The sequence below is a fragment of the Amphiprion ocellaris genome, chromosome 1, assembly GCF_022539595.1.
Source record: "Amphiprion ocellaris isolate individual 3 ecotype Okinawa chromosome 1, ASM2253959v1, whole genome shotgun sequence".
Lineage (NCBI taxonomy): Eukaryota > Metazoa > Chordata > Actinopteri > Pomacentridae > Amphiprion > Amphiprion ocellaris.
The window spans coordinates 18,965,194-18,981,073 of record NC_072766.1 but is presented as its reverse complement, the minus strand read 5'-3'; the positions used below and the strand labels follow the sequence as shown (position 1 = coordinate 18,981,073).

At 38.1% G+C, this 15,880-nt stretch overlaps 2 protein-coding genes across 2 annotated transcripts; one reads left to right on the top strand and one right to left on the bottom strand.

The window, feature by feature from the left end:
* The first annotated feature begins 1,829 nt into the window (after positions 1–1,829).
* Positions 1,830–6,426, top strand: LOC111587591 (tetraspanin-3). The gene is made up of 7 exons (XM_023297605.3): positions 1,830–2,001; positions 2,800–2,991; positions 3,701–3,775; positions 4,056–4,157; positions 4,303–4,455; positions 4,630–4,713; positions 5,198–6,426. The coding sequence occupies exons 1-7, from the start codon at positions 1,939–1,941 to the stop codon at positions 5,288–5,290; spliced, it is 762 nt and encodes a 253-aa protein (XP_023153373.1). The 5' UTR covers positions 1,830–1,938; the 3' UTR covers positions 5,291–6,426.
* A 268-nt stretch (positions 6,427–6,694) lies between these two features.
* Positions 6,695–14,784, bottom strand: LOC111587590 (proline-serine-threonine phosphatase-interacting protein 1-like). Its single transcript, XM_023297604.3, has 15 exons — positions 14,604–14,784; positions 14,121–14,221; positions 13,218–13,292; positions 12,421–12,455; positions 12,222–12,328; positions 11,750–11,812; positions 11,485–11,577; positions 10,956–11,001; positions 10,183–10,262; positions 9,701–9,799; positions 8,917–9,013; positions 8,593–8,686; positions 8,317–8,405; positions 7,738–7,853; positions 6,695–7,564 (listed from the first exon to the last, which is right to left on the bottom strand). Exons 1-15 carry the CDS (start codon positions 14,634–14,636, stop codon positions 7,433–7,435), a joined length of 1,260 nt encoding a protein of 419 aa, XP_023153372.1. The 5' UTR covers positions 14,637–14,784; the 3' UTR covers positions 6,695–7,432.
* Positions 14,785–15,880: the final 1,096 nt, after the last annotated feature.

Sequence of the window (15,880 nt, the reverse complement as noted above, 5' to 3'; positions counted from 1 at the left end):
ATTTACAAACCATTTAATGAGCGTCAGTACAAACTGTATGCTTACTGTCCAAGCTCATGTCCTCCTATTGAAACTCCATTGAGAAATCTAACACAAAATGCTAAGATAAAGTTAATCTTTTTGCAGAATCATTCACCATTGATCTTCACATTTTTAAATCAGTGACATCACTAGGGGCTGTACAGTAGCTCGGTAGTTAGCCCCATCACCTTGCAGCTAGAAGGTCCTTGGTTCACATCCTGGCCCGGGCCTGGGATCTTTCTGCAGGGAGTTTGCATGTTCTCCTTATGCATGCCTGGGTTTTCTCTAGGTACACCGGCTTCCTCCCACAGTCCAAAAACATGCTGATGTTAACTGATGTTTCTAAATTGTCCATAGGTGTGAGTGTGAGTGTGGCTCTGTGATAGCCTGGTGACCTGTGGGTGTTCACCCTAAGTCAGCTGGGATAGTCTCCAGTACCCCGTGATTCTAATGAGGATTAAGCTCAAACAAGGACAAACTGAGGGAACAGAACTACAGAATCAAAGCAGAAAGGTGAGGTGTAAAAATATCTGACATCTGCTTACTTGTTTTACAGTAAATTCCATGTATTCTGAAGAACAGACGTATGCTTGTGTAGAAAACATGGAAAAAAAATCTCATGTAGAATAATAATGATAAACCTTATTTTTATAGTATCTTTTAAAAAAAACAGGATGTTCGAAGCTCTTCACAATGAAGAGTAACAATAAAACATTAGAAAAGACAATATAAAATGTAATCCTAAATGCTGCCTGTACAGGTGGGCTTTTAAAAGTTTTTTAAACAGAGGTACTGACTCAGCTGTTTTGATAGTAAGGAGGAGCTTATTCCACAGCATGGTCCTCACCAAGCAGCATGAGGTCCACTACAGAACACTTGTGGTTTTGTGTGAAATCTGCATGCTGCATTTGAATACTCTGAATACTGTATCTTAAAAACATTCCTATACAGGAAGCCCGACATTAAAAAATACAGTCCATTTTCTACTAATACTTCTGTGTGTTTATGTTTCTCATCATCATTATAGTATACTAATGTGGAAATACTCAGGTCCAGTAGCAGGTGCACATGATTAGTTGGGACATGAGAGCTGTTGAGCTGTGACATGGCAGACATTGATGCATGTTGTGGTTGTAGTACACTGGAAGCAACAACCGTTGAGCCAAAATGTGTACTAAAAAGTACTTTGTGGGTTTACAGTTAAGTTGCAGAGTTATTTTTTTCAATGCCTCAGGCTTGTTTGAAACTCCCATGATGCAGTGGGACCTGACCTGTTGATTTGCAGAGATATCATTTAAGGTTTTCTGCAGCACGTGACAGTTTGAGTGTTTTTCTGTTGGGACAGGTTTATTGTGTATGTACTTTTTGTCAGTAGCTGCTAGCGCACTCCCAGTGTACCAGACTGCTGATTGCTGTGTCAAACCCATGCAGAAAAAGGCTTGATCTTTCAAAACTTTAAAACTGATTTTAGTGACTCTGATTTTAATAAACTAGCCTGCTGGGCATGTTGACTTACAAATACTGGTGGCTTCGTTACTGAAGTCGCCTTCAGATGCCACATTTTGCGCATTTTCGGAAACAGCAGCATTTAAGCACACTGTAACTGTGAGATAAACATATAACTACACAGAATTAAGTTTTAATGCCCAGCCTGCGCTGTATATATAACATAAAAACCTATAATGACTTACGTTGTTGCAGAGATTATTAAACATCCTAGTGTGTTTGTTTTGAATGGTGATGTCACCGGAACACGTGACCTTTATCCTCTCTTTGCTGCGCTTTGATTGGTGGAGGCCAGAAGACTGAGCACAGTGGGCCCGACCGAAGCCATTTTATTATTTTAGCAGCAAAGGTGCAGGTGCATCAGTATTTTTTTTTTATACGAGCAATTTTCATTTTTGTGCTCACGACACCATGGGCCAGTGTGGGATCACGTCATCTAAAACCGTCCTGGTTTTCCTCAACCTCATATTCTGGGTAAGAAAAACGGCAGATGATCGAACAATGTGCAGCATCCCGGTGAGGCCAGCGGCTCGAAGGAGCGTTCGCTAGCTAGCAAACTGCGCCAGAGATGCGCCGCAGTTTGGCGACAGACGCATTTGCTTTCCGAGGCGAGAAATACACGGACATAGTGTGACTTTTGTATTCGCTGTGTGGTGCACTAATTGCACAAAGAAAAACCCAGCGGTGTCTTGAGGTAATGAGCAGCAGCGTGTCTGTGAAGCTGCCGCCCACAACTTACAGCCATGACGTGATGCAGCAGCTTAGTGCACCTCCAGCGCATCATTGAATCACCAGACAAGCAGAGCTACATGAAAATATACACCGAGAACCATAGAATGAGCATTAAATGAATCAAGAAAAGGCAATATGTTCTCCCAGAATGTCTGAATAAGGTGGAGGTGACAGGTGGCCACTTCTCACTACACCTTTCTTTCAGATGTGTTTATCTCTCTTATTATTTTTATTATTTAAATTGCTAATCGTAAGATGAAGCTAGGAATCATACATATATATACATACATATATATATATATATATATATATATATATATATATATATATATATATATATGTTTTGCTAAGTTTTTTAAAAAAGCATATTCTTATTTTATTATTTATTTATTATGCTGTTCCTTTTCTCTTTGGCTCAATCTTAATTTTCTTGACTGACATGCAGTGAAATCCAGTATTACCAAAGCTGACTTTTTCTCCCTGTGTCCTTGTACCTGACTGTCTTTTCTTTGACTCATGTTTCTTTGTTTCTCTCCACAGGCTGCAGCTGGAATTTTATGCTATATTGGAGCCTATGTGTTCATCACATATGACGACTATGACCACTTCTTTGAAGACGTGTACACTTTGATTCCTGCTGTTATAATAATAGCTGTCGGGACTCTTCTCTTCATCATCGGCCTGATTGGCTGCTGTGCAACAATACGCGAAAGCTCCTGTGGCTTGGCAACTGTGAGTGTTGACAGCTTTGACTTAAAACAAGCACAGTTCAGATGGACATGCAAGAAACATTTCTTAAACATTCTAGTGGAAGAACCAGGAAAAAATGCAAAAGGATGCTTAAAGGAAGGATTTACAATTTTTTCTAGTTTGTCGAACAAATAGTTGGCTCTAATCAACATTAAAATAGATATTTCTTGTTGTGATCTGCCACATGGGATTTTCGTTTGCCAACACGTTCAAAAATTAAATTGAAAATAGTATAAAGCTTCAGAATCCCAAGACGTAGTTATTTTTAGTACAGATGCCCCTCTTTTTGTGACTGTGATTTTACTACAGCTCAGGAAGAAAACACAAAGAGGGAATTTTGTTGTAAAAATATTGTAACATTAAAGCGTTTCCATTTGATTTTAATAACCTAGATAAGTAGCTGATTTTAGTGTCATATAAACTTTTGGCTACATTTTGAAAGGAAGGAGTATTACGAATTTTGTGACCCAGCTCTTATACTGAAAGTTCATAAGGAAAGATCTTTTCATGAACAGATACTATCATTACAGGCAGTAATTAAAGGCATTTTCATTATACATATGGATGCCTTACTGTTATTTAAAGACAGACATTTGTCCTTTATGATTTGGAGAACAGTTTTGTGTTTGGTAGCTATTTTATTTCTGTCTCATTTTACTAATTGATTTCTGTCTGTTTTTTGTCATTTCAGTTTGCAGCCATCCTCCTGTTGGTCTTTGTAACAGAGTGTGTGGTGGTGGTGCTGGGCTACATATACAGGGCGAAGGTAAACACTGTGTCATTGCCTTACGGAGGTGTTTAGTCTGTGAAAGTGGGTCAAAGACTGCATTTTCACCTGTTGCGAAATGAAAAAGACAAGCATCTATGTGTCTTGTATAATATAATGTAGGTATTAAGGGAATTAGATTATGATGCTCCAAATTCTTATTGTTTGTGTCAGGTTGAAGATAGCATTATATAAATGTGAAAATATGCTCCCTAGAGGTATCATATGTAAATAGCTTTTAGTGAGCTGGGAAGTAACTGCTGCTGTGAATTTGTTTCAGGTAGAAGATGAGGTGAATCACTCCATCCAGAAGGTTTACAATGAATACAACGGCACCAACACTGATGCTCCTAGTCGCGCTATTGACTATGTGCAGAGGCAGGTGAGAAGAAATGATCCTCCTTGTGCCAAATCTTTTTCTCTGTCAGCTACAACTTCAATGTGAACAGACAGTTGAGTTTTAATTTAATATTTTTAAATTCCAAATGTTGAACGTTTTCACTCACTGCTCTTCACTTTGCCACCAGCTTCACTGTTGCGGCATTCACAACTACTCTGACTGGAGGAACACTCGCTGGTTTAAAGAATCCAAGAACAACAGCGTTCCAGTCAGCTGCTGTCAGCCCAGCATCAGCAACTGTACAGGCACTCTGACTCGACCAGCAGATCTCTACCAAGAGGTACACACAAGTGCAGCTCAAACACCTTAGCTTTTCTGTAGTTAAATCACTGACACAGACTCAAACTGCAAAATACTCTTTTGTAGTTTTTCCTGTGCATTTTTGTAAGTGAAGAATGTGCTTAAAGCTGTAAAACGTCATGTGATGTTGTTGTTTTTTTTTTTCCTGTATTAGGGTTGTGAAGCTCTTGTTGTGAAGAAATTAAAGGAGATCATGATGTATGTCATATGGGCTGCACTAACTTTTGCATCCATACAGGTAAGACTTTAAAGTCTGAATGGGGCAAAATTCATGCTATCTAAATATAGAAGTGAAAATGTTATGTTCAGCAGATTTCATTACAGACAACATGATCGGTCAGACAGATTTTACACAAATCCACAGTTAAGCCACGTATTTGGAAGTGAACAGGAAGTATCATTAAAATAGATCCCCAGATTATGGCTATCAGATTTTGATCTCTCACACATAGATCCGTGTACGTGTGAAGAAAGATGATGATTTATGCAGTGCAATTTCCTGTGTCTAAAAGTAGTATTCCAGGAGAACATTATGCTTGTTGTCAATTGTAGTGGTACATACAAATTTACAATTCAGCATATATTCTGTTGTTTGTGCTGATATTCCTGTTAAAGTCAAAAACAGCTAATCATTCTTGCTTTTTGATCAGATTCACATGTAATTTGCTTGTGAAGTTTGCAGAAGGGAAAACTGCCTTTTGACTCCTGTGGTGTGTCTGCAGATGCTGGGCATGCTCTGTGCCTGCGTGGTGCTGTGCAGGAGGAGTCATGATCCGGCGTATGAGCTGCTGGTCACCACCAACAGCTATGCATGAAGGACGCAGCCAGCCAACAAAACACTCAGAAAATCAACAGGAGCTTCACCGGACATGTCCACAGTAGATATCAGCTGTAGTTACATAAGCTCAAGCACACCTTGCACAATTCATGATAAAGTAGCGAACACTGACTACGTGGTTGGGGTGGGAAGGGGCTTCAAGGGGAAACCAGTTATTTATTGACATGCTTTTGAAGTTACTGTTACTTTAAATGTTTTTTTTTTCTTACACATGCTGAAATACTTTTAAAAGCCAAAGTTGTGTATGGCTAATTGACATTGTTGATGTTGGTGCAGATATTATTTTCTTTTAATTATGGCTTCATGAAATTTGTGTTCGTCCCCAGTGAGGATAAGGAGGAGGTAATTATGTGAAAACATGTTTGGGAGTATTTTATGGAATGTATTTCCTTGTGTGCTAGTTTGCACTATGGCTGGAGCTCTGGAGATGTTTCATGGTTGTTTAAATGCATACATAATATATGCTAAAAAGAACATGTAAACAGGAACACTAATCCCTGGTTTGACCAGACTTTGTGAAAATGAAAAATGTTTTTTACCATACTATGGATTCAAGGTTTTGATCTCAGCTGTTACAACAATACAGTTCAGTGTTTAAGCTAAACTCATTGACACTGACAGAATAAGAACAAGGTTTTTTTTTTTCTCAGCAGCTCTGTGTTTGTTGTCAAAGCCATGTTTATGAGAAAGAATTATTCATATTAACAAATATTCAGGTTGTGAATAATGTACATTCAGTTTTGGTGTGGACGTTCTCTGAATCAGGCTGCTCTTGTGAGGCATTGCCAATATATAAATTGTGAATCAACCTTTGGGTCTCCAGTGCCATTAGTAGGAGTATCATCAGTGTTACCTGAAGACGTGTACGTGTAGACTCAGTTTGTTCCAGCCACAGAAACCCTTCTGTTTACTTAGTTCGTTATGAGCCTGATGCAAAGAACTACAACACATTATTTTTTACGTTTTTGTGAAGTTGTGCTTCTTTTTAATATTTTTGAGCTTTTATGTTGATCCCGTAGATATTTAGCTAGTGCCACAGGAAAAAAAAATCTGAGAAGCAAATTGTGTATAGATTGGAGAACAAGCAGGAGACAAATAAACTCATACATTTCACCCAGACTGCTTTGTTATTTCATCCGCATTGTTTTGAATGTACTGATATTCCATTAGTCATACAGGAAATGTATCTTACATGTTAATGTGCTAACAGTTTCCTCAGTTTAGTAAACCCTATTTTTGAATTTTGTTTATTATTTGCTGTTACCATGGTAACCTATGGTCCATCTAGCAGTGAGAAAATGGTAGCAGACTTGTACAAAAGCATATGCAACGCAGCCCTCTATCTGTGGAATGAAAAACATGAAGAAAAAAACAGCAATAGTCCAAGGCAACAGCAAACAGAGCAGGCAGTAGCTGCTTTATTTCCATCTTAAACACCTAATCTCACAATATCTGTTCATGGCTAAATCACAGTGAATAAATAATAATACCAGGGAGCAAATAGGTGTACATAGGCTTAAAAGCTGTTAAGAATGAAGGCATATCTTAAATTTTGCAAATTGTCCAAATGATCTACTGTGAAGTAAATGAAGCTAGATTGTTAATTCAGGGTCAACTTCAAACATCAGGAATGTATAGAGCTCTCAGCTGAGAAGCCAGGCAGAGATGTGTGCATCTGTAGACTGTGTTGTGGCATTATGATTATGTATGTTCATTTACATATGACGCAGTACTTGTCTGTTTTAAGCATATGAAGTGTGTGTTGTTATTTTCGTGGGTGTATGTGTCTCTATTGTCTTATATCTGTGTTTGTGTGTGTGGACTTATTATTGTTGATGTTATCCATCCATCCATTATCTATACATCACTTAATCCTCTGTAGGGTCATGTGGGGGCTGGAGCCTATCCCAGCTGGCTTAGGCAGTACTCATGTCATATGGACACAAATCTGTTCACACTTTGAATTTTATGATACAGCTTGGTTTATGATTAGGGTTAGGCAAGTATGAATTATACTTGTGGTTACAGCAGGTCTTCAATGAATTTATAAATGTAGATTAATGTGCTGTTAAGTGATAGAAACATGACTGTATGTGGGTGTGTGTGTCTGCTTGCATGTTCAAAGTTTGCCCAGATAGTTTCCTGGCACCAGTCCAGTCATCCCACCCCTGTTCACTGTCCACCAGCCATCCTCTCCTTGTTCCAACATTTGGACCACGTCTCCTCTGCTCACAGTTAGTTCATCCTCTTCCTGGCCGGTCAAAGTAAAGATGACCAATGTTAGTCACAGACCGATCTAACCTAAAGTATCCGAAGTATCTGCACCACCTTTTCAACAAATTCTACAATCAGACCTACTGTCTTTGGTAAATTTAGCTGATGTCTAGCTTCATGTTAGTAATGTGTTAAAATAGCAGTGGTCACCTGTGCAGTGTAGTCATAAACCACAATGTAGCAGTTGTCATTTGTTGGAAGTGTGAGCAGTGGTGCTTCTTGCTGGAGGCCTGGTAGAGGTGCATACCCGTCATCTGAAGTCTCGACTGAAACCAGAGTCAAAGCAGGCAATTAGAAAGTGTTAGCTCACCTTTAAAAATCAAGCAGAAGACATCCATGCAGGACCTTTAATTTTCATTTGTTGCAAATATACATTTATTTTGGGTGTTTTTTGTTGTTGTAAAATAATGAATCACGCAAACAGTACACTTTTGTTTAGTATACATTTTATCTTCACATATGATTTATATAGCCTATTTCAACCTCATATAAAAGATTAACTGATGTGTGCGCACTTCATTTTAAATTGAAATTTAGATTTGCTACAGTGATTGCCAAAAGGGAAATTATTCAAGCACAATTTCCCATACGTGAATTCATAATCAACTAAAAAGATCCACAGTAAGCACACAACGCTACAAAAAACGTGTTGTATATGCTGCTGATGATTTTTGTTGTTCATATTTAAAAATACATTAATGTAACTCAGCGAGTGATTGCAGTACTTACACTCTCCAATAGATGCCAGTGCTGGTTGTGAGTTCTGAGTGCTGTCAACAGTGAAACTCAAAGAGCTTCCAAGTAGGGGGTCAGAGCATCTGTGTGATCCAGATCAACATAGACATGTAAGATACACAAAGTGGCGTCCAGAGATTCAACAAACCAGCAGGGCCACATAACATCTGAATGTGTTTCTTTCGTAATGGTAAAAAAGTTCTCTAATTAAATAAAGTTGGAGGAGATCATCTCCCCTTGATTCCTCTTCTTGTGTTACTTGTGCCACACCTCCTTGTTATGCCTTCTCTTCCTGCAAAATGAACTTGACCATTTCTGTTCCTGACTGTCCCCGCCTGGTAGTAGCTTTCAAACACTATTGGATCTGTGAGAAGAAAAGAGAAGCTGCTCATTTTGGAAGTGAACTGTTGCTTTCTACTTGTGTGTCAACTGAAAGAGACAGAATAGATGCCGAGAAGCTCTATAAATCCGGTTCTGTAATAGTGGTATATTTTCTCACTTCTCTCTTCAATATCAACAACTAGTTTCTTCTATGGGAAAAAACACTTCTACCAGTTATTGTAAATGGCTGGTTGGCCCACAGTGAAAGCTCACCTGGTGGCCTCAGTCCTGTGTTTTTCATCCCTATGAAACAGTTGTTGTCTGTGGTAATGTCACACTGCTCCAGAAGCTTCCTCACCTCCTCGTACAACTGATTTCACAAAACAGGAGGAAATCAGAACTGTGTAGTGAGTATACATAGAAAAAATTTAAATCTTTGCACTAATACACTTTAGCCACACAATGGGCACACTGATACTAAATGCTAACATCTGCATGCTAGCAAGTTCACAGTGACAATGCACGTTGACCTGTTGACCTTTAGTAAGTGTAATGTTCGCTACGTTCACCATCTCAGTTTAGCGAGAATTCATAACATTTTATGATATTAGTTGTTCAGATATTTCAGTTTTGACCAAAACATTTAATCATGTTTTTATAAAAAATTATATCATATTTGCCTTAAATACAAATCACAACATTTTTCTTCCTATGACGGTAAATTCCTATTTAAAAATTATATTTGTACGTGCATTTTGAAGCTGTGTTTTATTTAAAGCCAAAATTAAAACTTTTTTTACCAAGCTAAGCCCAGCTGTTTCTGAAGTGTTGAGGACTTTCTGTAAGAAATCATTTATATTGAATGTAAGTTCAATATAAAGTGGTATTGTTGTAAATGAGTAACACAATGAAATTGTATTCTAGTCTAGTGGTTGTACGATCATGGCTGTGTCCAAATTACAATCCTTTTTTTTTCTTTTAAAAAAATAAAATTTGGGGGGTTGAAATACTAGAAAAATCCTTTCTCTTAATATAAATAAAGAGAAGATGACCTGACCTCATCGTCTTTAACACACTGCATGGAGAAATGATTGCAATGGTCCCAGAGAGCACACCTCAGCATGCTGATACGATCTCCCTCCATTTGCTGGAACACCTAAAATACACACAAAAAAACCCATTTGTTTCTGTATAATTTCTAAGTACTAATGTTTTAGTAGTTTAATGTCTGCAGAGACACATTCTTATTATCTCTCAAGCTGTCTCACACCCTGACAGAGAGATCACTAGATAGTGCTGGCATGCAAACTGCAGAGTACCACTAAAAAGCATTTAACAAACTCTTGTGTGACTGAACATGTTTCTGCATGGTTGTGGTTAGGTTGTTCCATTTTTAGCACTCTGAGTGCAAGATGAAGTGTACTTCCTCACTGGTCAGCAGTACGGGGGTTTCACGCAGTTAAAGGAGTTGTGGTGTGAAGCTTAGTCTGTCAGTTGTGACTGTGATACAGCAGTTAAGAGGAATGCTATCTGCAGTACCTCACAAGTGCTTCTGTGTGTTTCTTCCCAGTCCTGGCGAACAGCTTCTAGTTGAACAGTGTTGTTTAAGTACAGCTTCTCTGTGAGAGAATAGAGTGTCGTTATGCATGGTTACACTTAATAATAAAACACAGTACGGTGTTACAAGTACAGTGCAGACACCCACAATTATGGTGCTCAGTACCGTTTGTTCATTTATTATTGAATCTCTTTTTCTTTTGTGTTGGTTTGGTTTTCTTTTCTTTTTTCAAATTTTTATTTTTTTTCTATTGATGGACAGTTAGTAGTTGGGCATAACACACCACCTTACAATCTTTAATTGCAATAGCAACGCCTGTTATTTTCTATCCCTGTTCATCCTGTTCGTCCTGTTCATCCTGTCCAGTCTTTGTTTCCCCCACACATCACTGAGGTGTAGCACTGCCCTCCCTGGCTCATAATAGGGAATTCTAATAAAGAATATCTGCTTAGCTTTCAGGGAGGGCCGGTGATGGTCACACACATGCACTAAATATTAAAATATTTGGCTGCAAGACTAAAATATGCATCAATCTCATATAATGTTGACACCCCTTTTGTGGAGTTAAACAATGAGAACAAATGCAGACAAAAAAAAAAAAAAAAAAACAAGTACAGTGCAGAATTTCCATAAAGTATTCACTAAAAAAAGAAGCACTAACTGCATTCAGAAATCACCTGAATACAGTAAAATACAAATACATGTTGGCTGAAAATAGGACTTGCAGGTGATGAAGAGTGATTTTGACTCATACCTGCTTCACCGGCAGCCTGTCTGCATTGCTTGATCCTGTGACGTACCTGTGAAAACAATGTTACACATCAACTGGCACGTGACAAAGTGTGTGAACACAAACCATAGCAACTGAAGTATAATTAGATACATTTAAGGCTGGTCGTGAATGAATGTACTTTAAAGGATGTCAAAGATTTCACAGCCACGAATGAGCATAATTCAGTTCCGCATTACTGCAACCCTGCAATCAGCTAGAACCTTCATCAGAACTGAAAGGAACTGTGCGTGGAGTGGATAATATATTTTTAAATTAAATATTTTTAAAATTTAAATTAGTCTAAACATTCATTCATTCATTCATTCATTTATTTTTAAAATGGGACAATTCGTATTAATGTACATTTCCATGTAAATACGAGAGATTGTAGCCATATGGCTAATTTCCATCTCAAGTCCCATTGGCAGATCAAAAATTTACTTTAAACAGGGTAGCAGTTGAGCAACAAACTAGCCATTTCTAATTTTGTGAGATAACATATTTATTTTACCTTTTCAGAGCTTTTGGGTGTAACATTTGCTTTCTCAGATCCATCTTCTACCTCATCAGCCTCCTTGCATCTCGCCTCATAGTTCTTCTTAGACTGAGAGAAAGAAAAACAGAGTGTACAGGCAATAAAACATATGGGTTTTATGTATGTCTCATATTTAGTTTGTGCACTGATCACCATGTAAGCTATGGAAATCAGTCACTGATGAGAAAATGAATGATGTTAGTGGTTTTTTTGGGTGATACCGGTAGTACTGTTTTCTTACCTCCATGGTCTTCTTGAACAATGAAACCTTTTTCTTTTGAACCTTCTCCATGATGCTTTCAAACTAGAAACAGAGAAGTTGAAATTAAAAGATCCAAAGCTCACATGTATTGTTTCCATGCACAGCTGTTTATACCGGTAGTGATTCTGTGTGACTCTAATGCTAAACAATAACCTGGATTTTTCTTTCTAACTTGAAGTGAGGATTTTGAAACAAAAATCTTTACAGACAGGAATTACTGCAGGAGTCATGTATCGGATTGCACTACACTGATCGTACATGTACACAATTGTAGCTAAACTGGTAGCTGCTGTTGGAATCATTAGACAGTTCCTGTTTGTCATATAGATATGCACTAATAATGAGAGTGGGCCAAGAAACTTTGCTCTACTTTCATCGGGGCATTCAAATTTCACACCTTTGTTCTTGTGTTCAATAAGTCAGTTGTTAGGCAACAGAAATTACCCAGTACCTTCTTCCTCTGTTCCTTCTGACGTTCTCTGAATGTCTCAATCTTTTTCACCTCCTCTTTCAGTGTATCAGATAGTTGGATGTGAAAGTTACCAACGTTCTCGATTTCTATAATCAAAACATCCAAGCAGCAAAAAAAGAGTCATTTGGTGCTGAAAGCATGATTCTCTTGAATTTTTCCATCGTGCCAGTTGACTCACGAGTTTTCAGTTGTTCGAAGGATGCTTTCAGTGTGCTGGAAAAACAACACACATTTATGATCAGCAATAATCTGATGTGACAATAAGGTGAATGAACTTTTCAGGCTAAAAACTACATTCCAAACACTTCCCAGTTCATCTGGGGCAGTTGTCATCCTGCAGCTCATTAAAAACAGACTAAACAGCTACACCAGAACACTGAAGTATGAAAAAGTGGTTCATTATTTTACCCTGTCGATGCTAAGACGGCATGCAGATTTGAACGCTTCCATGCACACTTTACATATTACCTTGGTTACCGTTTTAAAAAAAAGGTTCCCTAAAAATCTTTTTGGCTTTATCATATTTCTTTAGGTGCTGGTGTGAGAATGCGGCCAGCTCTCTATTAGGTGATTGACGTGGCAGAGGGCAGGAAGCAGACAACAGACTCTGACCTGTATACTAAAAAAGGGGCAGCTGCCGCAAGTGGCACACACACCTAAAATGTGCACACAAAATCTCACCTTTTTTCTCTCTATCTGTCTAACAGATACACTAAGAGGTGACCCAGAGGTGCCTGACTGCTGTTTCATGTTTCATGTTGCAGGTCAGCTTCAGTCAACAATAAATACATTTTTTTTAAAGTCTAAAACTCATCATGTGCTAGTTTGACAAAAAATATTTTTCCAAAGCAGAGTTTATTATTTTTTGTTTTTGTCCAATATGTCATATTTCTGCATTAGCCGCACAGACTTTTATTACACTGTAAAGTTCTACTTTATGGCCAGAGTAATTTGAATATGAAGTGTTGTCTTCACCTGATTTCTACGTGTCCTCCAGCTTTGCGAGCAATGGTCACCAGTTCCTTTCCATATTTCTCCTCAGCTAGTGCCCTGTTCAGTATGAACAGACAGAGAAGACACATTAGATGCTGCACTTTGTCTTGCCGTCTATTTCATCTTTTGAACCTTTCATGCTGCTGTTACTGAAGCTTTGGTAGTTTTGCTCTTTTACCTGAAGAAACAAGCAACAACAATCATCCAACAGACTCATGTTTAACATCACTATAAACTAATTAAGTAGATGATGACATAACAAGAATAGTTTTGTTTCTGATAAAATGTCTTTCATTGACCCATCAGATCTTTAGTCAGTTTTGGTTACACTTAAAGATTTACTTTAAAGAAATTTGCTGCTATCATTTACTATTCTTCATCGACAATCATAAATCATTGATGGTGGTGGTGTTTGACAGGAAGACATCTGACACACTGAGCTTAATAGTCTACCTTTCTATCAACTTAACTGCTAACCTGTTGCAGATGCACGGGGCATCTACGTCAGTGGATGTACGACTGATTCAAAATGCTGTTTAATCAAAAAAAAAAAACCCACTAGATATTCTTTTTTATCTGAAAGTTGATATAATGATAATAATAATCCACTCCTGAAATTGATGAGGGATACAGTTTAAAAATCTTATATGATGATAGCAAAGACTCCAGTATCCACAGTTCTTAGCATAGATGTCAAAGGTGTAGGTAGTTTTGTAATTCTGCAGTGGACTGTCTGTTGCTGTACAAAATTTTGTAGGTGTACTAATATTATATTCATTGTGTCCTGGTGTTAGTTACACTACGGTCACAGAAATTTAGTGTGTATGGCTTGAAGAATTTTACATAATCTTTAAAACTTTTGAACTTTAATCAACCTCATACAACCTCATCTTTAACAGCTCCTCCACATCTTTGCACATTTGCCTCCCATCTCGTAGCCGCTGGATCACAGCATCATACCCGGCATGACAGGTGAAATCAGACCCCTTGTATGAAGACATAGAAACCCTTTAGAGAAATTCAGCAACAAACAGCATTGCTCAACAACTATTACAAAATGTCCTTGAGTCAACCCTGGGCTCAGTGCTATGGCAAAAATGCAGAACTAGCGTTTGAACTTGGAATATGTGACTTAGCCGCACGTTCAGGCTTCGTCAAACTACCCCTAGATCGTCAAAAGAGGCTTCAAATGCACAGTGGCAGATAAAGTCATTCTAAGTGTACAGCTCACCAGTACTGCCTTTGTTAATTAGTTATTGATTAGATCATAGTTGATTTACCTCGCTTAAATGCATTATGTAGCAATGGTTTCTCAATTTTCAGCAAAGACAGCTTCAGCAAAGCATAACACCAGAAAAACAGACTTACCCAGAAAGCGTCTTTAAACATCAAAGGGGTCATTTCAGCTGTTACTTCCTTGAACTAAACACAGCTCTTCAATGTGAACTTCACCTTCAAGGCTTTTCTGTAAAATTAAAAACTTTTCTAAAAAGTTGTTGAGGGTTACAGGATGCTTAGCCAAGTTTAAACCTCGAGTGGCTCATTTTGAATGAGGAAGAGCTTCTGTCCCATGATGTCACTGACCACAGTCAGTTCAGCCCCCAGTGTGAGGCAGCAACTCTTTCACTATCATTTGGACAAGACTGCATGTCTTATTTTAAAGTTGTGCAAGAAATTCTCAGAGCTTTATTTATAGGTGTCTGCTTATAGGTAACAGTGCTTGCATGTCTTTCTGAGTTTGATATTTTGTTGGCTTCTTTTCAGTGTTGCGTTGGTTCACACATTACCAATGACAAACCCACACAGATGTACAGTGTGGTCTGACTCACATCTGAGTGAGTAATACGGCAACTGATGGCTGTTGGTTTAGTATGGTTTAATAGACCATGTTGCATATTAAATTATCATTATATTATCTTACTCTAAATATAATTATAGTTTAGTTATATGTTGACACATCCATGTCATAAAAATCAGGTGGAATTAAATCAGTAAAGCATGTATTGTGCTGTAAATGTACTCTTTGTCTGGCTATTTTGTTCATCTCAGGCTTTCTTGTATTCACCCATTCTTAAATTTTGACATGACCTCATAGTGTAAATTGCATGATGCAAATTATACATCATTTAAATTAATATAAGATCATCCGTGTAAATAATCTTTGTTTTTTTCCCCACAGGATTTCTGTATACTTTTTCCATTTGAGCATTTGCACGTCCCAATGATGACCACAAGGGGGAGACACAAGCCTTTGTAAAACATTAACCACCAATATTGCAACACTGGGTTTGGTGACACTGTTATTATTGGGACCAAACCCACTTATTGCACAGTGAAGAGTCGACAGTTCTTAAATCTCTACAGGGGGTCAGACATGAAACCCCAAATCTTTCTCATCTCCACTTGAGATGAATACAAATCTGTGCCTCGGGCATCTCTCAGGGAAGACAGAGACACTTGAATGAGCACACAGAAGCTTATTATTGATTTTCAAAGTGAGGAGAAGGACAGACTGTGGTGTCTCTCACCGGTCGCTCAATGAGATGTGTGAAAATCTTTGGCTCTCTCACAAAGCTGAGGGATCATTCTGTCACACACCTAACAACATGTTAAAGGGACAGTATGAATCAGTGTGGCCAACTGGG

Bases quoted from the DNA above. Each gene is read 5' to 3' on its own strand.
- LOC111587590 (XM_023297604.3), bottom strand. From the start codon at position 14,636: ATGACCCCTTTGATGTTTAAAGACGCTTTCTGG. The intron at 9,800-10,182 runs GTACTGCAGATA...TGTGTATTTTAG, and splicing joins CACACAGAAGCACTTGTGAG to GTGTTCCAGCAAATGGAGGG. The intron at 9,014-9,700 runs GTCAGGTCATCT...TTGTGAAATCAG, and splicing joins AGTGTGTTAAAGACGATGAG to TTGTACGAGGAGGTGAGGAA.
- LOC111587591 (XM_023297605.3), top strand. From the start codon at position 1,939: ATGGGCCAGTGTGGGATCACGTCATCTAAAACCGTCCTGGTTTTCCTC. The intron at 2,992-3,700 runs GTGAGTGTTGAC...TTGTCATTTCAG, and splicing joins GCTCCTGTGGCTTGGCAACT to TTTGCAGCCATCCTCCTGTT. The intron at 4,158-4,302 runs GTGAGAAGAAAT...CTTTGCCACCAG, and splicing joins TTGACTATGTGCAGAGGCAG to CTTCACTGTTGCGGCATTCA.